The sequence below is a fragment of the Oncorhynchus tshawytscha genome, linkage group LG28 (genome assembly GCF_018296145.1).
Source record: "Oncorhynchus tshawytscha isolate Ot180627B linkage group LG28, Otsh_v2.0, whole genome shotgun sequence".
Lineage (NCBI taxonomy): Eukaryota > Metazoa > Chordata > Actinopteri > Salmoniformes > Salmonidae > Oncorhynchus > Oncorhynchus tshawytscha.
In genome coordinates, this window is record NC_056456.1 from 28,125,654 (window position 1) to 28,151,345 (window position 25,692).

The 25,692-nt window shown below is 44.4% G+C and overlaps 1 protein-coding gene across 11 annotated transcripts in view; it reads right to left on the reverse strand.

Annotated features, from left to right (window-relative positions):
• LOC112226367 (eukaryotic translation initiation factor 4 gamma 1-like) overlaps window positions 1-21,919 on the reverse strand; it is a 60,484-nt gene extending 38,565 nt beyond the window's left edge. The window contains exons 1-14 of one of the 11 annotated variants that reach the window (XM_042307782.1): window positions 21,733-21,919; window positions 21,492-21,505; window positions 18,948-19,066; window positions 18,314-18,430; window positions 15,993-16,025; window positions 15,214-15,234; window positions 14,722-14,901; window positions 14,334-14,433; window positions 11,955-12,050; window positions 11,565-11,713; window positions 4,235-4,324; window positions 3,594-3,672; window positions 2,410-3,447; window positions 2,072-2,160 (exon numbers count right to left, since the gene is read on the reverse strand). In XM_042307782.1, coding sequence (XP_042163716.1) covers window positions 2,072-2,160; window positions 2,410-3,447; window positions 3,594-3,672; window positions 4,235-4,324; window positions 11,565-11,713; window positions 11,955-12,050; window positions 14,334-14,433; window positions 14,722-14,901; window positions 15,214-15,234; window positions 15,993-16,025; window positions 18,314-18,430; window positions 18,948-19,022 — 2,067 coding nt within the window. In that variant the 5' untranslated portion in view covers window positions 19,023-19,066; window positions 21,492-21,505; window positions 21,733-21,919. Of the gene's footprint in view, window positions 1-2,071; window positions 2,161-2,409; window positions 3,448-3,593; window positions 3,673-4,234; window positions 4,325-11,564; window positions 11,714-11,954; window positions 12,051-14,333; window positions 14,434-14,721; window positions 14,902-15,213; window positions 15,235-15,992; window positions 16,026-18,313; window positions 18,431-18,947; window positions 19,067-21,407 lie in introns of all 11 variants that reach the window. The other 10 variants (XM_042307779.1, XM_042307777.1, XM_042307785.1 and 7 more) reach the window with 10 other exon arrangements.
• Window positions 21,920-25,692: the final 3,773 nt, after the last annotated feature.

Below are 25,692 nucleotides of genomic sequence, written 5' to 3' on the forward strand. Positions count from 1 at the left end.
TGTTTAAGGCACAGATCACTCAGCTCCCTGCCTAGCAATAATGATGCAATGTGTAGCGATGAGGAGACTCCACCCAGGGTGGGGTATGTATACTACCAGGGATAAAACCATGTTTTTGTCTAATGCAGCGGTATTGACCCTCTGGGCAGAATAAACTTGGTTTAAAGCTTTCATAGTGCCCGTTGAGTTTGTACTCTGAAAATGAGAACCTAACACTGTCAAACCAGCAGTGTTTCCGTGAGCGCTCACTTTGTGACTGACAGGAGTCTGTCCGATCAATAGATCGCTAGAAGATGCATATCTTTCCTGAGGGCTCGGCAGACTGTTTTCTGCCGAGTAAATCGTCAGTTTAGCCGACAGCCGGCGCTAGTGGAAAACACTGGTGTGTAAAGTCTTTTTATTCCTTCTATTTTTAAGATACAAGTTTTAATTAGCAAATTGGTCGGTTAATGAAGAAAACTTGCTGGGAAGTGAAATGCTTGTCTCGACAGGCATACCAGGACTCCAGGCACAAAGACCAACGATGCCATTTGCCGAGTTGCTCCTGCACTGACTGATGAACAGTAGGCTTAGGCAATATACAGTATACCGGGATATTTGGAAATAGCCACGGGATGGTTTTTCAATACTGTTGAAATGTATTTTAAGTTCATTATTTATTTTGAGTTCAATAAGTTGTTATATTTGTAGCTACTTAAGTAATTACCTGCAACCAACTTGTGCAATACTTTAGGACATTGGAGTTCTTCGTTTCACCTGTTAGATTACTTTACATCTTACCTTAGTTCCCCAGAACAGTTGAGCCAGTCACTTGTGCATCTTACCTTAGTTCCCCAGAACAGTTGAGCCAGTCACTTGTTTGTAAATAGCGCAACGGGAGAAAGCAGTAACAGGTGAGTTCAGCTATGAATTTTGTTTAACTTGCTAGTTATCTAAGTGGCTGAATTATATAAGGAGATGGGCCTCATATCGTGTAACTTTCCACCGTGTTTGAGAAGTCAAAGCGCTTTGGATGAGTTCTGTACAGCGGCCACTGCTATCTTGATTTCCTAGCATTTGTTCTCCTCACCGTTCTTGGCCCGGTCTGCTCCTACTCCTCTTCTCTGAGCAGAACAGGCAGGACCATTGCCCTAGTGACTCCAGACTCCACAAACACACAGCATGTACACATGCTGCTTCAGAGCCAGTACAGTACTTCCTTCAGACAAGCAAGCATTAAAACGTTCATTTGCAGAGTCTCACGTTTACATTAGCTTGGAAACGTCCAAACTCGGTAGCTCCTACCCATATACGGATGACTCAGAAAGTATTCAGACCTTCACTTTATCCACATTACAGCAATATTCTAAAATGGATAAAAATGATTTCATCCCTAATCAAACACACCATAACAACAAAGCAAAACAGATTTTTGAAATGTTGGCAAATTTATTACAAATAAAAACTGAAAAATCACATTTACATAAGCATTCAGACCCTTTACTGTGTCTGTGCCAGTTTTAGCTTTGTCATTATGGGGTAGTGTGTAGATTGATGAGGATTCTTTTTTTAAATTCTATACATTTTAGTATAAGGCTGTAACGTAACGTGTGGAAAAAGTGAACGGTCTGAATACTTTCCGAATGCGCTGTATGTATAACTTTATGAGCAGGATTGCCTGCCTTTGCAATTAGTTTATTTTCAGTTGTGCTCGTTAGCATATTTAGCTAGAAGCCTCTATGGAAATTCGCTATTACTTGTTCTAATTTTGTTAGCATTCTGGTCATAGGCGCCCAACTGGCTTTTTTGTGTTTTTGGGCGACCCCTTGTGTCCTATACCGGTAAAAGCATAAATCCTGGGATGAGAGCAGAACTGTATGACGATATTGAAATTTGGATACCACCCAACCCCAATGAACAGTCCAATCGAAGTAGAGGCTGGCTGCAGATACCATGCAGTGAAAACCTGTAAGATTGTTACTCACAGCAAGGTTTACTACTGGTGCACCTTGAAAAGTAGTCAAGGACAACTGTTCAGGATAGTTTGACTTTATAAGGCTACTCTATTCTATGCACATACACAGACACACACCTCTTTGAAGGCATCCAGCATGTCTCCGATGGCTTCCTTCTTGTTCAGCTCCTTCATGTTCCTCTTCTTCTTTGGCACAGACACAGCAGCTAGAAGAGAGAAGACAGAAATGTTACATTACATTTGTTACATCAAAAACCTGAAGCCACACCAAGAATCCCTGGGTGCCAAGGGTCAAACCCGAAGCCACACCACCAAGAACCCCTGAGTGCCAAGGGTCAAACCTGAAGCCACACCACCAAGAACCCCTGGGTGCCTCAGTCACACCAAAACCTTGGTGTAAATACTACAGTTTTTCTGACCAAGTGACCTGACAGGTAAAACTCCTTCCTGCTCACCTTGCATAGACGAGTCCTCTGAAGGGCTGCTGGACAAGGGCACTGGGGATGCATCCTCCTCTTTCTGCTCCTCCTCTTTCCGCTCCTCCTCCTCTTCTTCTTTCTTCTCCTCCTTCTCCTCCTCCTCCTCCACGGCAGCAGCTGCAGGGTTAGCAGTTTCCTGAGGTGGGGGAGCGGCAGGCTCTGTGATTACAGTTGCAATGCGCTCTATTGCAGCAACGGGGGCATCTACCTCATCGGGGTCCTCCTGGGGGAGGCCGTTGGACAGGGGCAGCTGCTCCATCTTCTTTTGGGCCAGAGCAGGCTCCGCCTCCGGGACAGAGGGAGTGGCGACATGAGCAGGGGCAGAAATGGGCTCGGTCATGGCTTTCTGTTTAGGCGCTGGCGGCAACACCGCGCTCTCAGTTTTAGTGGCTGCTTCCACAGCCGCCACCAACTTCAAGGACGGAACGAAATCGTCGCCAGTTGCCATGGCGGTCACAGGTCGTGGAGCGGGTTTAGTGTCTTCTTTAATGACCACAACAGCCACTACTACCTCTGGATTGATGGTAACTGCCGGCTCCTTCTTGACCTTTTCTACCTTCTCCTCCACCACTACTACTTCCTCCGCTTCCTGGGCAAGAGGCTTCTCCACAGATGCTGGTGCAGCCAGAGGCTCTACCTGTGTGGAAGGACCTTCCGGGGTCACTGCCTTCACCGCGGGGGTCATACCAGCGCCCACTGTGTGGCTGGCCTGAGCCATGGTGGTGGCAGGGGGTGGAGTCTGTACCTCTGCAGGGGGAGGGGAGGTAGAAGCTGTCAGGGGGGAGGAGGCAGAGGCCTGGTCTTCCCTTTGTGGGATGGGCACCTCAGGCCTCATCCCCGCCACCGGGGCATGTGATTCGCTGACGACCTGTTCGGTAAGCGGGGCAACCTGGCCATCGGTTTCCTGTCTGGCCTCCAGTGGGACAGTTGCAGTGGTAGGCTCTGGAGTTGACAACACTGGAGGCAGGGTTTCGGCGGCCGTCACTGTGCAATCCACGGGTTCTGCGTTTTCATCTGCAACAAAGAAGGAAATCAGTTTGGAACTGTTTTGGACCTTTAATGTACTGCAATCAATCACTGACGATCAAGTCAGTAATTCATGCGGGCAAAATGTGGCTGTATAAACATTGTAGTACCACAAGACCTGAGAGGAGGCTCACCTGTTCTCGTCACGATGGTGACGGGTTTAGTAAATTCCCCGTTGGTCTGGGCAAGACCTTCTTCCTCTGTGGTGGAGGACTAGGGGCCGAAAACAGGAAGCAACATCAAAACTAGCATTGTAAAAATATGCTTGATACAAAATATTGTGTTTTTTTCAAATACTATCCTTTTGCCTGGTTGATCAAAACCAGCCAAGTTGAGAGTTGGAGAGAACACACAACCATAAAAATAAACACTGAATGGAACATCTGGCTTCTATTCCAAACTTCCTGGTTTCCTTTATGACATCATCGCTGTGGAATCATCTCAAAGCCACAGGATTCCAAACTTGCATTGTGAGGTCATCACTGGGAATGATTCCAATGAGGAGAAATCAGGGGATGTATTAAGTGATGTGAAACACTTAACGTTAAATGTATTCAACTAGGAAGTATAGAGCTGATAGATTCCCTGTTCTATCCGACGGACAATAATCTGTTTCATGATACATTTATGCTTTTTTAAAATCGTTTGATATCCTCATATGATAAATACCAATCAAAGTCTCGGCATGTGAACAGCAAGAAATCTAATTATTGGACAACAATGTTTATCAGTGCATTCTGTAACGTTACATGCTCCAGTGAGTTGTGATGCGTACCTGTGAAGGGGGGGTGGAGGTGGACCTTCCCCCAGACATGATCTCCTCTGTGATATCACGGCCCCCTTGATTGGGGTCTCGTATTCTGATCTAGAAGGGGTAGGAACAGGGTGGGGGGCGCAGGATGAGGTTAAACAGTCTATACTAAAGTTCTAGAAATGTATTTATTGTATTAAGACAATCACATCGCGCCCAAGCAGTCATTGTAAATAAATAAAAAATAAGTCATTTTTCAGGACCCTGTCTTTCAAAGATAATTCGTAAAAATCCAAATAACTTCACAGATCTTCATTGTAAAGGGTTTAAACATTGTTTCCCATGCTTGTTCAATGAACCATAAACAATTAATGAACATGCACCTAGGACATAACAGCAATTAAGGTCACAGTTATGAAAACTTAGGACACTAAAGAGGCCTTTCTACTGACTCTGAAAAACACCAAAATAAAGATGCCCAGGGTCCCTGCTCATCTGCGTGAACGTGCCTTAGGCATGCTGCAAGGAGGAATGAGGACTGCAGATGTGGCCAGGGCAATGAATTGCAATGTCTGTACTGTGAGACGCCTAAGACAGCGCTACGTTGAGACACGACGGACAGCTGATCGTCCTCGCAGTGGCAGACCACGTGTAACAACACCTGCACAGGATCGGTACATCCGAACATCACACCTGCGGGACAGGTACAGGATGGCAACAACTACCCGAGTTACACCAGGAACGCACAATTCCTCCATCAGTGCTCAGACTGTCTGCAATAGGCTGGACTGAGGGCTTGAAGGTCCTCACCAGACATCACCAGCAACAACGTCGCCTATGGGCACAAACCCACCGTCGCTGGACCAGACAGGACTGGCAAAAAATGCTCTTCACTGACGAGTCGTAGTTTTGTCTCACCAGGGGTGATGGTCGGATTCGCATTTATCGTCAAAGGAATGAGCGTTACACCGAGGCGTGTACTCTGGAGCGGGATTGATTTGGAGGTGGAGGGTCCATCATGGTCTGGGGCGGTGTGTCACAGCATCATCGGACTAAGCTTGTTGTCATTGCAGGCGATCTCAACGCTGTGCGTTACAGGGAAAACATCCTCCTCCCTCATGTGGTACCCTTCCTGCAGGCTCATCCTGACATGACCCTCCAGCATGACAACGCCACCAGCCATACTGCTCGTTCTGTGCGCGATTTCCTGCAAGACAGGAATGTCAGTGTTCTGCCATGGCCAGCGAAGATCCCAAATCTCAATCCCATTGAGCACGTCTGGGACCTGTTGGATCGGAGAGTGAGGGCTAGGGCCATTCCTCCCAGAAATGTCCGGCAACTTACAGGTGCCTTGGTGGATGAGTGGGGGTAACATCTCAAGAACAGCAAGAACTGGAAAATCTGGTGCTGTCCATGAGGAGGAGATGCACTGCAGTACTTAATGCAGCTAGAGGCCACACCAGATACTGACTGTTTTTATTCCCCCCTTTATTCAGACACATTATTCCATTTCTGTTAGTCACATGTCTGTGGAACTTGTTCAGTTTATATCTGTTGTTGAATCTTGTTGTGTTCATACAAATATTTACACATGTTAAGTTTGCTGAAAATAAAACACAGTTGACAGTGAGAGGACGTGAGTTTAAAAATGTGCTATTAACTGACTAACCTGGGTCGTATTCATGAGACCCAAACAGAAGAAAACGGACCTAAACTGGGAGTGACTGAACTTTCAATGTGAATGAAATGCTCGTTTTCGTTTCCAGTTGGAAAACGTTTTGCACTGATAAGACTGGTTAAATAGGCCTATAATGAAAATCCCATTCTCTTCTCCCATCAAAAATAAGGGATAATCATTTCCCTTGGTTCATTCTCCTCTCCGTCTTTAGCACATGGTTGGAATTGCTCTTAAGCACACATCTAGGGTCACATTTCCAATTCTGATCTAAAATCAGATTACCCTCCCCCGATTCTATCTTTAACCATTGGGGGGAAGATATCGGAGAAGATATCGGATCCCGTATCAGCGTTAAGGGGCAACATCTACTTTACCTACTCCTGAACGGCATTGACCTCAGCAGCAAGGTCATAGTACACCCTCCGCCCTTTACAGGGCTTTTCCACTGCTAATATACTAGGGAAATTGTGTTACCGTAGCTAGGGCTGAAAAGCAGAATCAACAACCTCAATTGCCTAAACAGATGTTTTTGATAAGGAAAATTATCCAACTGTCCATCTAGCCCGCTGAAGCCAAAGAGAACACAGACTCATCGTTGATACAAAATCAACAGTGTTACTGTCTGGCCCTATTATGTTAGTGGGTTTATTTAGTTAGTTGGTGCAGATCTATCATTCAAGACATATGCTTGAAGTCATGATGAGAGATTGTTAGCTCGCAAAATTAGAACGTGTGGCTAAAAAAAGTGCACAGCTTTTTCCTGCATTAAAATTCAGTCATGAGGGCATGCCACTTGCAGTTGAAATATATTAGCCAATACATTTTGTATTGAATAACAGTGTAATTTACATCACGGTTTCAGTTAGAAAAGAGTGAAGAGTGGAGGATGTCTCCTCCACTCTTCCGGCGCCGACTCCTCCACTCTTCCGGCGCCGACAGAGATGGCCGCCTCGCTCGAAGCTCCCACGCTGAGGTCTGTCCAACGCTGGTCTGACCAAGCTGACTCCACACTCCAAGACTGCTTCCATCACGTGGACTGGGAGATGTTTCGTATTGCGTCAGACAACAACATTGACGAATACGCTGATTCGGTGTGCGAGTTCATTAGAACGTGCGTTGAAGATGTCGTTCCCATAGCAACGATTAAAACATTCCCTAACCAGAAACCGTGGATTGATGGCAGCATTCGTGTGTGAAACTGAAGGCGCGAACCACTGCTTTTAATCAGGGCAAGGTGTCTGGTAACATGACTGAATACAAACAGTGCAGCTATTCCCTCCGCAAGGCTATCAAACAAGCTAAGCGCCAGTACAGAGACAAAGTAGAATCTCAATTCAACGGCTCAGACACAAGAGGCATGTGGCAGGGTCTACAGTCAATCACGGACTACAGGAAGAAACCCAGCCCAGTCACGGACCAGGATGTCTTGCTCCCAGGCAGACTAAATAACTTTTTGCCCGCTTTGAGGACAATACAGTGCCACTGACACGGCCTGCAACGAAAACATGCGGTCTCTCCTTCACTGCAGCCGAAGTGAGTAAGACATTTAAACGTGTTAACCCTCGCAAGGCTGCAGGCCCAGACGGCATCCCCAGCCGCGCCCTCAGAGCATGCGCAGACCAGCTGGCCGGTGTGTTTACGGACATATTCAATCAATCCCTATACCAGTCTGCTGTTCCCACATGCTTCAAGAGGGCCACCATTGTTCCTGTTCCCAAGAAAGCTAAGGTAACTGAGCTAAACGACTACCGCCCCGTAGCACTCACATCCGTCATCATGAAGTGCTTTGAGAGACTAGTCAAGGACCATATCACCTCCACCCTACCTGACACCCTAGACCCACTCCAATTTGCTTACCGCCCAAATAGGTCCACAGACGATGCAATCTCAACCACACTGCACACTGCCCTAACCCATCTGGACAAGAGGAATACCTATGTGAGAATGCTGTTCATCGACTACAGCTCGGCATTCAACACCATAGTACCCTCCAAGCTCGTCATCAAGCCCGAGACCCTGGGTCTCGACCCCGCCCTGTGCAACTGGGTACTGGACTTCCTGACGGGCCGCCCCCAGGTGGTGAGGGTAGGCAACAACATCTCCTCCCCGCTGATCCTCAACACTGGGGCCCCACAAGGGTGCGTTCTGAGCCCTCTCCTGTACTCCCTGTTCACCCACGACTGCGTGGCCATGCACGCCTCCAACTCAATCATCAAGTTTGCGGACGACACAACAGTGGTAGGCTTGATTACCAACAACGACGAGACGGCCTACAGGGAGGAGGTGAGGGCCCTCGGAGTGTGGTGTCAGGAAAATAACCTCACACTCAACGTCAACAAAACTAAGGAGATGATTGTGGACTTCAGGAAACAGCAGAGGGAACACCCCCATCCACATCGATGGAACAGTAGTGGAGAGGGTAGCAAGTTTTAAGTTCCTCGCCATACACATCACAGACAAACTGAATTGGTCCACTCACACAGACAGCATCGTGAGGAAGGCGCAGCAGCGCCTCTTCAACCTCAGGAGGCTGAAGAAATTCGGCTCGTCACCAAAAGCACTCACAAACTTCTACAGATGCACAATCGAGAGCATCCTGGCGGGCTGTATCACCGCCTGGTATGGCAACTGCACCGCCCTCAACCGTAAGGCTCTCCAGAGGGTAGTGAGGTCTGCACAACGCATCACCGGGGGCAAACTACCTGCCCTCCAGGACACCTACACCACCCGATGCTACAGGAAGGCCATAAAGATCATCAAGGACATCAACCACCCGAGCCACTGCCTGTTCACCCCGCTGTCATCCAGAAGGCGAGGTCAGTACAGGTGCATCAAAGCTGGGACCGAGAGACTGAAAAACAGCTTCTATCTCAAGGCCATCAGACTGTTAAACAGCCACCACTAACATTGAGTGGCTACTGCCAACACACTGTCAATGACACTGACTCTACTCCAGCCACTTTAATAATGGGAATTGATGGGAAATGATGTAAATATATCACTAGCCACTTTAAACAATGCTACCTTATATAATGTTACTTACCCTACATTATTCATCTCATATGCATACGTAGATACTGTACTCTATATCATCGACTGCATCCTTATGTAATACATGTATCACTAGCCACTTTAACTATGCCACTTGGTTTACATACTCATCTCATATGTATATACTGTACTCGATATCATCTACTGTATCTTGCCTATGCTGCTCTGTACCATCACTCATTCATATATCCTTATGTACATATTCTTTATCCCCTTACACTGTGTATAAGACAGTAGTTTTTTGGAATTGTTAGTTAGATTACTTGTTCGTTATTACTGCATTGTCGGAACTAGAAGCACAAGCATTTCGCTACACTCGCATTAACATCTGCTAACCATGTGTATGTGACAAATAAAATTTGATTTGAAAACATTTTGATAATGAACAGCTGGCGTGTGCGTGTCATAACAAGCTCTTGTTGCAAGGTTGCCATAAAGTGTTTCTTTACATGACCTTTGACTGTTGTACAGCACTGTAGTGAATCTACTAAGTGGTGACATTATGAACTGCATGTTACAGGATTTCACTGCATAGTTTGTGATCTTGTGAACAGTGTAGTTTCAGATTACAGGTTAATTTATTGAGCCCTTCTTGTTTATTAGTGCTTCAGCCCAAATACTACTGCCTTCTTATTCACCACCATAGACAGACATCTTTAAGTTGTACCTTAGGAGGTCATCTGAAAGTGTTTTGTATTTACTTTGATTTAGAGGATACATAGTTGTTTTTGGTGGTTATCATGTAAACCACAAATAAAATATTCTTAAATAATGTTCACCAATATTTATGAAATCATAATTTAGAGTATTTTTTCATCCCTTGGAGTACAATTTGTAAAATAAATAAATAAATATATAAAATAAATAAATATTTATGTATTTTTCACTCCATCTAAAAAAACAAATCAGGAAATATACTGGCAAACGGAGACTTTCGCCTCCCTAAAATCAGTATCGGACCCAAAAATCACATATCGGTCGAACGATAGTAAATGCCAGGTGAAAAGTACTCAGGGCCTTGCCTTGGCTCCAAGCTAGAGCAAGTCCACCGGAGCCATGGCCCAGTGAGACACGGGTACCAGCCAGTGAGACACGGGTACCAGCCAGTGAGACACGGGTACCAGCCAGTGAGACACGGGTACCAGCCAGTGAGACACGGGTACCAGCCAGTGAGACACGGGTACCAGCCAGTGAGACACGGGTACCAGCCAGTGAGACACGGGTACCAGCCAGTGAGACACGGGTACCAGCCAGTGAGACACGGGTACCAGCCAGTGAGACACGGGTACCAGCCAGTGAGACACGGGTACCAGCCAGTGAGACACGGGTACCAGCCAGTGAGACACGGGTACCAGCCAGTGAGACACGGGTACCAGCCAGTGAGACACGGGTACCAGCCAGTGAGACACGGGTACCAGCCAGTGAGACACGGGTACCAGCCAGTGAGACACGGGTACCAGCCAGTGAGACCAGCCAGTGAGGGTACCAGCCAGTGAGACACGGGTACCAGCCAGTGAGACACGGGTACCAGCCAGTGAGACACGGGTACCAGCCAGTGAGACACGGGTACCAGCCAGTGAGACACGGGTACCAGCCAGTGAGACACGGGTACCAGCCAGTGAGACACGGGTACCAGCCAGTGAGACACGGGTACCAGCCAGTGAGACACGGGTACCAGCCAGTGAGACACGGGTACCAGCCAGTGAGACACGGGTACCAGCCAGTGAGACACGGGTACCAGCCCGCGTAGATTCAACTCGTGTAACGAAGCAGCAAATAAAACTTATATTTAAAACAAATGTAATTTAAAGGAAAATACTGTTTTAAAACAGTACACATAATGAGAGCGGTTCCATAATGAAAATGTCTGTTAGAAAGAGGGGGAGTCTAATAACCACTAGGATGGGTTGCTAATATGACTAGGATTGTGCCTTTGGCTTCTGGACAACAAAGGAAAGTTGATATGAAAACAAATAGAGCAGGAGAGAAAAGCTAGACAAGGGCATCAGGAAGTCTTTAGAAAATAACTGTCTCCACATTTCTATGGATGGATTTTCACAAGGCTACTTTGAAGCAAGGTAAGACATGACTCATTATTTGAAGTAAAGTGTTCAGCTTTCAGACAATTAGTGCCTCAAAGCGGTGGTGACGCGCTGATAGCCTGCCTTATGTTGACTATTGCTTAGGCACTCGAATGGAAAATGGTAGGCGCGCTTTAATTACCAGTTGAGATTGACAAATAAAAACAGCTCCATTTAAATTGTGGCCATGAAAGTTAACATGCGACTGCATTTATAATTATTATTAGTTGAGCAATGACTGGGTTTACAAAAGCACGTTTCACTCCAGTGAGGATCTACTCTTGGGTTGTCTGACAGGTGATAGGATACTCCGTTCCTCAAACTAGGCTCTGCATGCTGTGCAAATGTGATAAGTAAGATGCATGACAACTAACGAAAATACACACTCAATTTATTTCCACTAAATTATGCAAATTGACCGATAAGCATGACCTGTCAAATGTATTTTCGGCAGCTAACATCCCTAGTGGAAACTCAAGTCTTTCATTAGGCCAAACACCGGGGTAAAGTCTTAGTGGAAATGCAACAGTGTGTGGTACAGTACCGTTACGCGCTCCCTCTTGGGTGCCGGTGGATGGGTCGGCGGCTGAGGGGGCAAGGCCTGCTGCTGGGGCTGGGCAGGGCTTATGACAGGCGCGGTCTGGACAGGGGGTGTGTGGCTGTACTGGGGCTGGGCCGGGTAGTAGGCACCTGCTGTAGGGGGAGGGAGGGAGAAAGGTAGGGTCGTCAAACACACCCCAAAAAGAGCAAGAGACATTCACACACAGACTGAACATGCACTGAAATACACACATGCATCCGCAGCAAAACAAAACCATGTGCACAAGGGAAAAAACACATTATGCAGACATATTAGGCAGACAAAGATGCAGCCCAGCACATACTAAGCAACACACATGCACACGCAAGTACATACACACACACACATACTCACCGGGGTAGCGCTGGGAGGTGAGAGGAGCACCGTGGAGAGAGAGACGCCCATTCTCTCGCCCGCCCCCTCTCCTCTCCCTCACAGCCAGAGAGGGCTCTGAACACAACAGGGGGGAGGGGGAAGGAAGGAAGGGAGCGAGGGAAGGAAAATTAAAGGGAGGAGAGAAGAGAGGACAGGAAGAGACAGATGCAGAGTGAGTGAAGGGAACCGGAAGTAAGCAGGGTGTTAAAGGCAGTGAGAAGCAGCAGGTGAGAAGACTGATAGAGCAGAACCAAAGCCCACACACACACACACACACACAGCCTTGGATCCTAAAGAGAGAACAGAGACCATCATACACACAGCCTGCCAGGCCACGCAGCAATGAACCAACCGTAAGACCACCTGACTGGCCAACCCTAAGAGCAACTACAAGAGCAATTGTAAGATCAACAAGTGGTCCTTTGTAGCTCAATTGGTAGAGCATGGAACTTGTCACGCCAGGGTCGTGGGTTCGATTCTCGGGACCACCCATATGTAAAATATATCCACGCATGACTAAGTGACTTTGGATAAGAGAGTCTGCTACATTTCATATATAGACCGATAAGTGTGACCGACCAACTGTAAGAGCTGGCTACCACCTGGTAAGCAACGCTACACCTTAGAGACTGCTGCAATATGTTCACATACTTTTCTACCCACTTCATAACTATTTAACTGTATTCTAGTCAAGGCTCATCCTATATAAACTACAGCAGTACATACATTTTCTATTCATGTACTGTCCATACACACCATTATACAGTGCTTTCGGAAAGTATTCAGACCCCTTTCCACATTTTGTAACGTTCCAGCCTTATTCTAAAATGGATTGAATAAATGTTTTGACACATTAATCTACACAACATACCCCATAATGAGAAATCTAAAACAGGTTTAGAGATTTTTGCAAATGTATAAACAATAAAACAAATACCTTATATACATTCAGTCCCTTTGCTATGAGAATCTAAATTGAGCTCAGGTGCATCCTGTGTCCAATGACCATCCTTGAGATGCCTCTACAACTTGATTGGAGTACACCTGTGCTAAATTCAATTGATTGGACATGATTTGGAAAGGCCCACACCTGTCTATATAAAGGTCCCACAGTTGACAGTGCACGTCAGAGCAAAAAGTGACCTCCACAACACTCTCTGCAGCACTCCACCAATCATGAATTTATTGTCGAGTAGCCAGACGGAAGCCACTCCTCAGTAAAAGGCACGACAGTCCACTTGGAGTTTGCCAAAAGGCAGAGCAAAGTAGAGAGATCCTTGATGAAAACCTGCTCCAGAGCACTCAGGACTTCAGACTGGGGCCAAGGTTTAGCTTCCAACGAGACAACGACACTAAGCACAGAGCCAAGGCAATGCAGGAGTGGCTTCGGTACAAGTCTCTGAATGTCCTTGAGTGGCCCAGCCAGAGCCCAGACTTGAACCCGATCGAACATCTCTGGAGAGACCTGAAAATAGCTGTGCAGCGATTTGACCCATCCAGCCTGACTGAGCTTGAGGATCTGCATAGAAGAATAAGAGAAACTCCCAACATACAGGTGTGCCAAGCTTGTAGTGTCGAACCCAAGACTTGTGGCTGTAATTTCTGCCAAAGATGCTTCAAAGTACTGCGTAAAGGGTCTGAATACTTCTGTAAATGTGATCTTTCCATTTTTTATTTGTAATGTATTTGCAAACATTTCTAAAAACCAGTTTTCTCCGCGTCATTACGGGCTATTGTGTGTAGATGGATGAGAAATGTTTATTTAAATACATTTTACAATAAGGCTGTAATGTAACAAAATGTGGAAAAGGTCAAGAAGTCTGAATACTTTCCAAATTCACTGTACTTACACACACACATACCGGACTCTGACATTGCAAGTTTTTACTTAATGTATTTTTTGTGAGGGGGGATTTGTGCATTTTTTAAGCTAGAAACATAAGCATTTCGCTGCACCTGCAATAACATCTGCAAAATATGTGTATGCAACCAATAACATTTGATCAACTGACTGACCAATAAGATCGACCGACCGACCCCTAAGAGCGACCCTAAAATCGACCGGCCAACCGACACAAAGACCAACCGACTAAGATATCTCTGGGTGCATGTGGCCCCAGTTCTTGTCATGGATGTGGTTTTGGTAGTATTTACAGTGATGGTCCTAGGTAAGATCGTGATTGGACCTAGTGTAGCCATGGTTGTGGTTCGAGCGGACATTGAACGGTTCAATAGTAGGTTGAGGTTCGCGTTCCAGCTGCTGATCTTGTCGTGCCTGTGATTCTAATCAAGATTATGGTTGCAGTCATGGTGGTTGTGCTTGGCAGGTGGGGCCCGGCTCAGAGCAGGGCCTCTTACCATAGGTAGGGTATTCAGCCGGGCTGGTGCCTGGGTAGAAGCCTGCTGTCCCACTTGTCACAGGGTACTGTGGACTTGGTGGCATGTAGGGAGCCCGATACTACAGAGAGACAGAGAGGACACTTAGGTAACTTGACACAGTTCTGTCTTAAAGGGATCAAGCTCCCCGTTTGCTCTGTTTAGGTATATCTACAATAGTATGTAACATTACCTCTTGACTTTAGACTATCAGCTGGAATACTGCATGAGCGGTGTGATAATTAGGGATGCACTTTTCTTTTTTTTTCACTTTCCAAAAATTCCCAGATTTTCAGAAATTCCAAAAACTTGCAACCATTTATTCTAGTCAAGTTGACCGTTAGCATAACGTGATGACCAGCTGTGGTACCTGTCCAGGGGGGATGAAGTAGCCCTGAGGGGAGCCAGCAAAGGACAGCTGCTGACCAGGGATCATCATCATCTGGGAGCCGGGCTGGTAGATGTGGGTGGGACCAACCGGACGAGGCCCACTGCTGGTCTGGACCCGGGTGACACTGGTGGGCATGGTGGGCCTGTTGGCATAGTAAGGCTAGAGAAAAATGGGGGAGGGAGGGACGGACAGAAACTGTCAGTATATTTGTGTGTGTGTGCACCGCAGGGCTAACATGCCACACACTGAAAGTGTCAGATAGTTGAGACTCCGGGGGAGTACATCAAAGACTGGGAACTACAGGGCCAAGTGGGAAGAAATGTCTGCTACAATTTAACATTGATCACAGCTCGCATCTACCCTAAAAATTGTACAATATCGACTCTGTATGACATGGTTGTTGTTGTGTGGCTGTGCATTCAGCCCTCAGGTTCTATACACTCAGATGAGAAGGAAGAGAGAAGCTGTTACCTGCAGTGCCCTGTATCCACCCTTCAGCCAGACAACACACAAGCAGAGAACAAGGGGGCGGGGTGACAGAAAGGCAACAGAAAAATAGGAAGATAAAAGTAATAATAAATAAAAAAATAGAGAGCAGAAGGAATGTGAGAGAGAATGTAAGAAGCAAGAGTAAATCACTCAGACATTACAGTTAAAAGTGCAAAACATCAGTCTTTCACATGCAGCTGACCATCAGAAAATATGAAGACGTTGCAGAAATATAAAGCTAGAGGGTAACAGACTTAAATTCTCAAGGGGTTAGCATACGTCTTCTAGTTTCATCGATGCCTCTGTTTGCAGGCCTAGCAAGTGGTTTGGCCAGCACTTTGCTTGATTGGGGTAACCAATTTACACATATACAGGTGAAATGTAAAACCGGCAGACCATACTGCTGAGGTGCCTAGTACCTTTACTGAACTGCCCTACTGCGGGTGGTGTCATATTAGGTGTTAACAGGGGTAGCCTATGGGGTTACCAGCCTGGATGTCTTCACTGGGGGAATCCCTGGTCCTGGAGATCCACAAAAAGCTGAGGGACAGATTCTAGCACTCCACTACTCAAGGTCTTAATTGATAAAAAATATATACATTTCATTCAATCAGGTGGTTTTGGGTGTAGTTACAGCTGGATCTGGTCAGAACTAAGAAAGGTTGTTGAGCCTCATCCTTCTCTAAAGTGAAATGTGTATTAATGCACTACGGTCCTATTGAGACGGCAGACATTTTGGGCAAGGTAAGGGGAGTTAGTACCTGTTGGTGTAAAGCACGGGGCCCGGTGGCAAACTGGGAGGGAGGACAGAAAAAGAGAGCAAGAGGTCAAGGTTGGTAGCCAGAGAGTGGTGAGATAGACTTTAAAAAACACACACACACACTAAACCAAAGCGGTTAAGCAGAAAGACCGTTACACACAGGTTGGACCAAAGCGTTACAGTTGAGCAAGAGTTGGAGTTAAAAGGCCCAGTGCAGCCAAAAACATGATTTGTATGTTACATATACACATACAGTAGCAGTCAAAAGTTTGGATACCTACACATTCAAGGGGTTTTTCTTTATTTTTACAATTTTCTACATTGTAGAATAATAGTGAATAAATCATAACTATGAAATAACTCTTGTGGAATCATGTAGTAACCAAAAAAAGGTTAAATATTTTATTTATTTATATATTTATTTTATTTGAGATTCTTCAAAGTAGCCACCCTTTGCCTTGACGTCAACTTTGCACACTCTTGGCATTCACTCAACCAGCTCATGAGGTAGTCACCTGGAATGCTTTTCCAACAATCTTGAAGGAGTTCACACATATGCTGAGCACTTGTTGACTGCTTTTCCTTCACTCTGCGGTCCAACTCATCCCAAAGCATCTCAATTGGGTTGAAGTCGGGTGATTGTGGAGACCAGGTCATCTGATGCAGCACTCCGTCTCTCACCTTCTTGGTCAAATAGCCCTTACACAGCCTGGAGGTGAGTTTTGGGTCATTGTCCTGTTGAAAAACAAATGATAGTCCCACTAAGTGCAAACCAGATGGGATGGCGTATCGCTGCAGAATGCTGTGGTAGCCATGCTGGTTAATTGTGCCTTGAATTCTAAATAAATCACTGACAGTGTCACCAGCAAAGCACCCCACACCACCTCCATGCTTCACAGTGGAAACCACACATGCGGAGCTGATCCGTTCAGTTACTCTGCGTCTCACAAAGACACGCCGTTTGGAAGCAAAAATCTCAAATTAGGACTTCCACCAGTCTAATGTCTATTGCTTGTGTTTCTTGGCCCAAGCAAGTCTCTTCTTATTGGTGTCCTTTAGTAGTGGTTTCTTTGCAGCAATTAGACTATGAATGCCTGACTCATGCAGTCTCCTCTCAACAGTTGATGTTGAGATGGGTCTGTTACTTGAATTCTGAAGCATTTCTTTGGGCAGAAATCTGAGGTGCAATTATTTCCCGATTTCTGAGGCTGGTAACTCTAACGAACTTATCCTCTGCAGCAGAGGTAACTCTGGGTCTTCATTTCCTGTGGTGGTCCTCATGAGAGCCAGTTTCATCATAGTGCTTGATAGTATTTGCAACTGCACTTGAAGAAACTTTCAAAGTTCTTGAAATGTTCTAGATAGACTGACCTCCATGTCTTAAAGTAATGATGGACTGTTGTTTCTCTTTGCTTATTTGAGTTGTTCTTGCCATAGCCCTATTTGGTAAAAAGACCAAGTCCGTACTATCTTCTGTATACCACCCCTACCTTGTCACAACACAACTGATTGGCACAAAATCATTAGAAAGGAATGAAATTCCACAAATTAACTTCAGGCACACCTGTTAATTGAAAGGCATTCCAGGTGACTACCTCATGCAGCTGGTTGAGAGAATACCAAGAGTGTGCAAAGCTGTCATCAAGGCAAAGGGTGGCAACTTTGAAGAATCGCAAATATATTTTGATTTTGTTCAACACTTTTGGTTACTACATGATTCCATGTGTTATTTCATAGTTTTTATGTCTTCACTATTATTCTACAATGTAGAAAATAGCAAAAATAAAGAAAAACCCTGGAATGAGTAGGTGTGTCCAAACTTTTGACTGGTACTGTACATTTCCACACTGAGATTGGAATAATACTGTGAAAATTATGATAATGCCCTTTGAGTATAAGAGCTGTTTGAAAAGACCGTCTGAAATTTCAGCCTGTTTTGGTGGGATGGAGTTCTGGCCTGCCTGGCGACGTCACAAGGCGGTATAAGTTAATAGAGCAATAACAATGAGTTTCAAACCTCTTGGCCAATAGGTTCATCCAATTAGGCCCCTAACTCAGACAGTCCTAGCAAATTTCTTGCTTGAGAAAATATATTTTTGTTTTCAATTAAAAAATCAAAAAGAAACAATCATAGTAAGGTACTTAATTGTTACCCAGAAAACATTTGATATTTAGATAAAAACAGCTGCATTGGACCTTTCAGAATTGAAGTAGGGGTCTTACACTCAGCAAGACATAGAAGAGTCGACATTGAAAGAGTGTTGGCAAAAGAGTGGAAAATGAAAGGAGCAATTGAGTAGCAGAAGAAGTAGAGCGCACTACCTGTCGTGGCTGCGGTGCAGAATTCATTTGTTGAGGTGTTTGGGTGGCGAAGACAAGAGAAGTGGGCTGTCCAGAGGCATAGGTAGCCTGGGAAAGAGGAGAGGCAGAGAAACACAACTACATTAGCCGGCTAACTTGCTGCCAAAGATGGGTTGTGTTCAGTAGGATACAATGTAGCAAAACGCTTCAGAAAGGAAAACAAAAATGATCATCCTTATTGGACAAGTTCAGGGGTGTATTTATTAGGAGCAGAACGTTTTGCAAGGGGAAACATTTAGCAGTGCAAAAGGCAGGTAGGACCCTCCCTGTTAGATTTTGTTTTGTTCCTAGAGTAAATGGTAAACAGTTTAATCTTTGTATTCACCAAGAACTAAATCGAACCAAACTGACGCAAACTTGATGAAACGGGGAGGGACCTATAGGAATTTGTCCAATAGAAACTCTGTTTTTTTTTTGCAAACTGTTTTCCATTTGGAGTGAACATTTTCTGTTGCAAAACATTTTGCAAAAGTCTTTGTCTAATGAATAAAACCCATGTAGAATCTCACGGTTTCAAAACATTGTCTCGTTTTTTTGCCTAATGAACGCTACTCTGATCTGTCAGAGCGAGCTGGGTCTTGTCACTGGCTCTCACCTGTGTCAGGCCAGGGGAGGGGGAGGGGAGTGGGACAGAGGTGGGTCCTGTTATAGGCTGCGGTGGTTTGTTCATTTCACGTGGTTCTGCATCAGGTTGGCGCTGACTTGCCAGCCGATCTGAGGAAGAGGAAGAGTTAGTTACCAAAATGAGCAAAAAATTAGGTGAATCAATTTTTTAAAATCCTCCAAGACATTAATCTCCATATTAATACTGGGTCAGCTGGACTAGGCTAGGCACACTAGATGTACAATAATCACCTGGACACCATGCCCAGTGAGCGAAAGGTCAGAAAGCCAACTTGGGAAATCCCTGTATCAACCGCCTAAGAAGTTAACTTGCGGTTGCCCTCACGAAGCTACCCTCAGTACCCAATGACATATTCATGAGAAACCCTGAGTGTTTGTCTGCTGTAGTAGGTCATGGCAGTAAGGCTTAGTGCCAAATAACCCGACACTGGTCACAAGTTGGTGTTACAAAGTAGGAAACGTTACAGTAGATAGGTTAGACCTTGTGTTAGAACACCATTTCATGGGCTTCCAGAAGTTCAGTCTAAATATGCCATTCCAGTGACACAATGTTGTTGTGCCGAGTTCCAAAATACCCATAAACCGATATTTAGACCTTAAACAAAAAGACACCAACTCACTCCTGAGGGTGCATTGGGTTAATGGGAGTTACCACATCACTACAGGGGCAGTTCCACTATGCTAAACTCCAGTCACAACAGACAGAACTATCTATTGATCCGCCTGGCAGACGGTGCCAATAAAGAACATGTCACACCATGACTATTATCATCTCAAGGGAATAACTAACATTTCCTTTCAGAATGAGAGACTATTTGGGGGGACTGAGATTGTGATAGAGAGCTGAACTTGACATGACACATCTGCGAATTAGAAATTGCAAAAAATAAACTGCTCCTGGGTTGTGGAATTCAAATCTCTTCTCTGCACCATTGGGGATTAGATTCATGCCAGCCTGAACTTGTACATCTCACTCACTGTTTTAACTTACGTTCAATTGAACTTACTAGTTATTTAGTATGAATATCTTTCAGGTCAAAGTTCACTTGCCAGTAGCCTCCATTTGCTTGTAACAGATTGTCTCTATTGTGGACATGTGTTGGTTACAATTTTTCAGATTCCTCAGAGATGTCCACATAACATCAGATGACAACTAACCATTTAAATAACATTTATAATTTTACTGGGAAGCAACACACTCCACTTTCGCATTTGAGGAATGTGGAATTGTAGACCAACATGGAATCAGGGTACGTGTATATTGCGGCCTTTAAAATGTTTAAGCAACTTCCCGACAGTGTTTTTGACATGCCATTAATTAAAGCATGAAAAGATGTCGTGTCAAACTGATAGCACATGGTCTAAAGAGGACATCTCACATTAGTTAGACGTGTCATATGGCTGGCTAGCTAGCTAGCTAGCAAAGCAGCCGGTGTTAGCCACTATAGTTAGCTTCCATATGTTATCCCATCCCTGGCTAGCCCACTCTGTTTTTGGCGCTAAATAAAACGAAAGACCATTAAATGAACGTATGATAACTAACATGATACGTTTTCCTGGGTAGATTAGGTATAACATTAGTTACTGGTAGATCAAATTGCAAGTAAGGCCTTCTAGCGTGCTAACAATGCCAGGGAGGACCACTGATGGTGGATTTCACACACCGCTAGCTAGCCTGTAGTAGCCTACGTGTCTCATAGTAATGAGTGAGTGAACTTGACTAGCTACAGTAAATTAGTTCGCTAACTTAAGTCCACCTGCAATTCTGCAGTGACATGTCTACACATATATACATTGTGGATTGTAATATTAAATATCACTTTATTTGTACCCAACTGAAATAGTTAAGACTTTCAATCACATGTTAATTTCCAAGCTAGTCTTCCAAGGAGTATTCATTCTAGGCCCGACTAAGCCACACATTGAAAGCCCAGCATGACAATTGCTTTGGCTACAGCTTTATGGGCAGGTTAACCAACGTTAACTAGCCATTTTAAAACAGTGTGATAAAAATAAACTTACTTGCGAGTAAATTGCCAGATTGGCATCTTGAAGTAAAGCGTGAATCTACACCATTTGTTTCAATGGGAACTGTCAAATTGATGAAAGATTTGCGAAATCTCATTAAGTTACCTTGCTAACATTCTAGACTAGCATTAGCTCGCTAGCTAATTTAACAACAATAAATTCACCAACTTCAAACACAGACCTGAGCTGGCTAGCTAACTAACTTCAATAATGAAATGCTCGAGAGTTGTTCCAACCCAATTTCATGCAAAGGTTAACTAACTAACCAGGCTCGTTTTGACAAGCACAGAGAAACACAGTTAAAGAGAAACACAGTTAAAGCCAAGACTATTTCTATCCGCTAACATTGGCTAGCTAGTTATTCTTCTGAAAGATAGCAAGCTATTTAACCAAGTTAGCAAACCTTGTAAAATGGACTGACAGAACAGGGCCTTCATCCGTGCGTTAGTCTTTTAGCAGGTATCGAACTTTAGCACAATATTCTTACCGGGTATGAAGTGTCTGAGGGATCAGAGGGAAGACTTGAATAAACAATGGAAAAAAGACAGTATTTTATAACCTATTGTCCATTACTTAAAATTGTAGCTAATGTAGTTTCTTGTCCTCTCCTCCAAATGGAAAGTGTGCCTTTATTGACTTAGCAGCTAGCTAGGTGAGTGCTGTCACTTCGTCTTTAAATTCCCAGAACATGCAAAAGTGACAGGGCAGAAAATGTATTAATATCGCACTTGAAGGTTACTATTGACAACTCCAATGCCTCCTAAAAATGCCTCTGGACCGGAGGTCCATGATCAAGGCGCCGATGGTAACGGATTGCCGGTAAAATACAATATACTGGGGGTTTCATTCGGTTTACAGCGAGGCCATGGTGCAATGCATTATCGTCCGCTGGAGCCGGCAGGACTGTGCCCGGGTACGCATGGGTACTTCCGGGAAAATTATTATTTGACGCTGCCACCTCCATCACGTGACAGTGGAAACTAAAATCCAAATGTTGTGTTATTACTACCTCTGAGGGTTTAGAGCTTGGGATATTCACCTCATACAAGTACTTGGGAGTATGGCTAGACGGTACACGGTCCTTCTCTCAGCACATATCAAAGCTGCAAGCTAAAGTTAAATCTAGACTTTGTTTCCTCTATCATAATAGCTCCTCTTTCACCCCAGCTGCCAAACTAACCCTGATTCAGATGACCATCCTACCCATGCTAGATTACGGAGACATCATTTATAGATTGGTAGGTAAGGGTGCTCTCGAGCGGTTAGATGTTATTTACCATTCGGCCATCAGATTTGCCACCAATGCTCCTTATAAGGACACATCACTGCACTTTATACTCCTCTGCAAACTAGTAATCTCTGTATACCCATCGCAAGACCCACTGGTTGATGCTTATTTATAAAACCCACTTAGGCCTCACTCCCCCCTATCTGAGATATCTACTGCAGCCCTTATCCTCCACATACAACACCTATTCTGCCAGTCACATTCTGTTTAAAGTCCCTAAAGCACACACATCCCTGTGTCGCTCCTCTTTTCAGTTCGCTGCAGCTAGCGACTGGAACAAGCTGCAACACTCAAACTGGACAGTTTTATCTCAATCTCTTCATTCAAAGACTCAATCATGGACACTCTTACTCACAGTTGTGGCTGCTTTGCGTGATGCATTGTTGTCTCTACCTTCTTGCCCTTCGTGCTGTTGTCTTTGCCCAATAATGTTTGTACCATGTTTTGTGCTGCTACCATGTTATGTTGCTACCATGTTGTTGTTATGTTGTGTTGATAACATGCTGTGTTGTCATATGTTGCTGCCTTGCTATGTTGTTGTCTAGGTCTCTCTTTATGTAGTGTTGTCTCTCTTGTCGTGATGTGTGTTTTGTCCTATATTTTTTAAATGTTTTGTTCATTTTTACAAAACAAATTCTCAACTGAATTCACAGTTTCATCTACTGCTTACGTTTCTTGAGTGTTGAGGGGTTGGGAGAGAGAGTGTGTGTTTGCCACAAAGGTAAGCTCCACTATTTCTTCTGCTGGCAGGAATGGAAAGTGCATGCCTTCTCCAAATCTGAGGGGGGAATGGGAGAACAGGTTTTAGCTTCAGGTGCAGATATGTCCTTTATACATGCCAATAACTCATCTGCTACTGCCCGACTATGTGAACATTTGAGGCACGCAACAGACCCTAACAAAAATATAGAAAATGCGTTATAGAGTCAAAGATGGCAGATTGACTTTTTAACAGGCTTTCAGATAGGCCTATGTTTCTGCTTATAATTTCTGACACTTTGGTAGGGTATTTGTTAGTCAACTTGTCTATGATTAGATACATGCAGATTATCTTCTGTCCTTTGCTCCCGACTGGCGCAGCGGTCTAAGGCACTGCATCTCAGTGCAAGAGGCGTCACTGCAGGCCCTGGTTTGAATCTGGTCTTGATTGGGAGTCCCATAGGGCGGTGCACAACTGGCCTAGCGTCGTCCGGGTTTGGCCGGGGTAGGCCGTCATTGTAAATAATAATTTGTTCTTAACTGACTTGCCAAGTTAAATAAAGGTTAAATACAAAAATTATTTTAATAATACAAAAATTAGCTGACTTGTTGCCTTAGAATCAAATCAAATCGGATTTGTCACATACAACAGCTTACCGTTAAATGCTTACTTACAAGCCCTCAACCAACAATGCAGTTCAAGAAATATAGTTTTTTTTAACGAAATAAACTAAAGTTAAAAATATATATAAAATCAAAAAAGTCTGAAGTTATACTGTTACATTAGCTCTAGGGGATAAGGGTTCAGTTTAGGACTTAGGTTAAAAGGTTAAGGTTGGGGTTAGGGAAAGGGTTAGTTAAAATGTTAGGGTTAGGGGAGGGGTTAGCTAAAATGCTAAGTAGTTACAAAGTAGTAAGTAGTTGCAAAGTTGCTAATTATGTAAAACGCTTGAGTTGCCCATAATGAGATTCTGAACATGCAACCTTTGGGTAGCTAGACGTTAATGTTATATTGGCGAGCATACAAGTTAGGCCCTAAAGCTTAGGCATAGACTACACACTAATGCCAGAAAAAAACAATGTAAGAAAAACCTCACTGTAGCCTATAGATATGAATTTCACAATAATTATACATTTATGGACTTTTAATGCATTGTTTTGTCTTTATTCAACCAACCCGCCACCCACCCTTCTTCCGAACAATATTTCATGACCCTAAAGCCACCCACCACTGTTGGATCCTGTGTTTTACATTATAGCCATTACCATATATATGATTGAATATTATCTGCTGTTGGCTTGTGTGGATGTATGTATGTGTTATGCAACATAGCTGACTTGAAACATTGTTAAAAGCTTCAGGGCCATGGGCCTTTCTCATGATGGAAAAAAGACAGTATTTTATAACCTATTGTCCATTACTTAAAATTGTAGCTAATGTAGTTTCTTGTCCTCTCCTCCAAATGGAAAGTGTGCCTTTATTGACTTAGCAGCTAGCTAGGTGAGTGCTGTCACTTCGTCTTTAAATTCCCAGAACATGCAAAAGTGACAGGGCAGAACATGTATTAATATCGCACTTGAAGGTTACTATTGACAACTCCAATGCCTCCTAAAAAAGCCTCTGGACCGGAGGTCCATGATCAAGGCGCCGATGGTAACGGATTGCCGGTAAAAAAGACAGGAACTGTGCAATGAGTTAGGGGGGGCACATTCAGAGCATGGGGTTGCAGAACAAGCGGTCTTTTGTTAGATAACAGGAGCCAGGTGCGAGATAACGGTATGGAGCATGAGCGCATGGATGTTCTTCACAGCAACAGTTACATCTATCAACAGAAGCGTCAAGAGGCGGGGACCCGCCTGAGCGCCTGCAATAGGCTGAGCAAGTTTAAACCACGCCCAGTCTCTACTGTGATAGGCCAACAGACGGGTTGGAACTGTCTATCACAGTATAAAGAATACTGTTCACATACATCTGGTCAGTTCTCTGTTCTGCCCTGCGTGGTATTACAGTGAGCCTGTATATACGAAAGTTGCATTTGCCATTTATTACTTAGCTAATAAAAAATACATAGTATAAAATCGGTGACTCACTGTTATATTTATCCTGATACCAGATTCGAATTTACGCAACCCTAACAATTTGGTGACCACCGACGTGATCTGGTAAAGGACATTGCTGGACATTGGTGTGCCAGCCGATTGGCCAGTACTGTCGTCGGACGGTGTGTCTCACAAATCCTGACCGGTCAACTAAAAAAGGTAAGCAGACACCTGTTGTGAAAAACTAAAGTTCTGCACATTGGAGTTATCCAAATTTAGTTTTGTGAGACACCTGTTTGATGTAAGTTACTAAATTTAAACTATTATGATGTATGAGATTGGAAAATAGTTGAGAAAGTAATATCTCCATTGGCAACTGCAATTTTATTATTGATCAACAATACTTAATGATGCATTGTGTATGGGATGTACTAGTATGCCTGGCTGGTAGGTGGTAACAGAGAACACTTACTACATGTATGAATGGTGGGTAACGGGTGACCACCAAAGCGTGAATGGATAGTCTGGGACTACATGTATGATTCATTCTAGTTGATTATAAAAGTGTGACTGGATAGTCTGGGACTACATGTATGAGTGGTGGGTAACGAGTGACCACCAAAGTGTGAATGGATAGTCTGGGACTACATGTATGATTCAT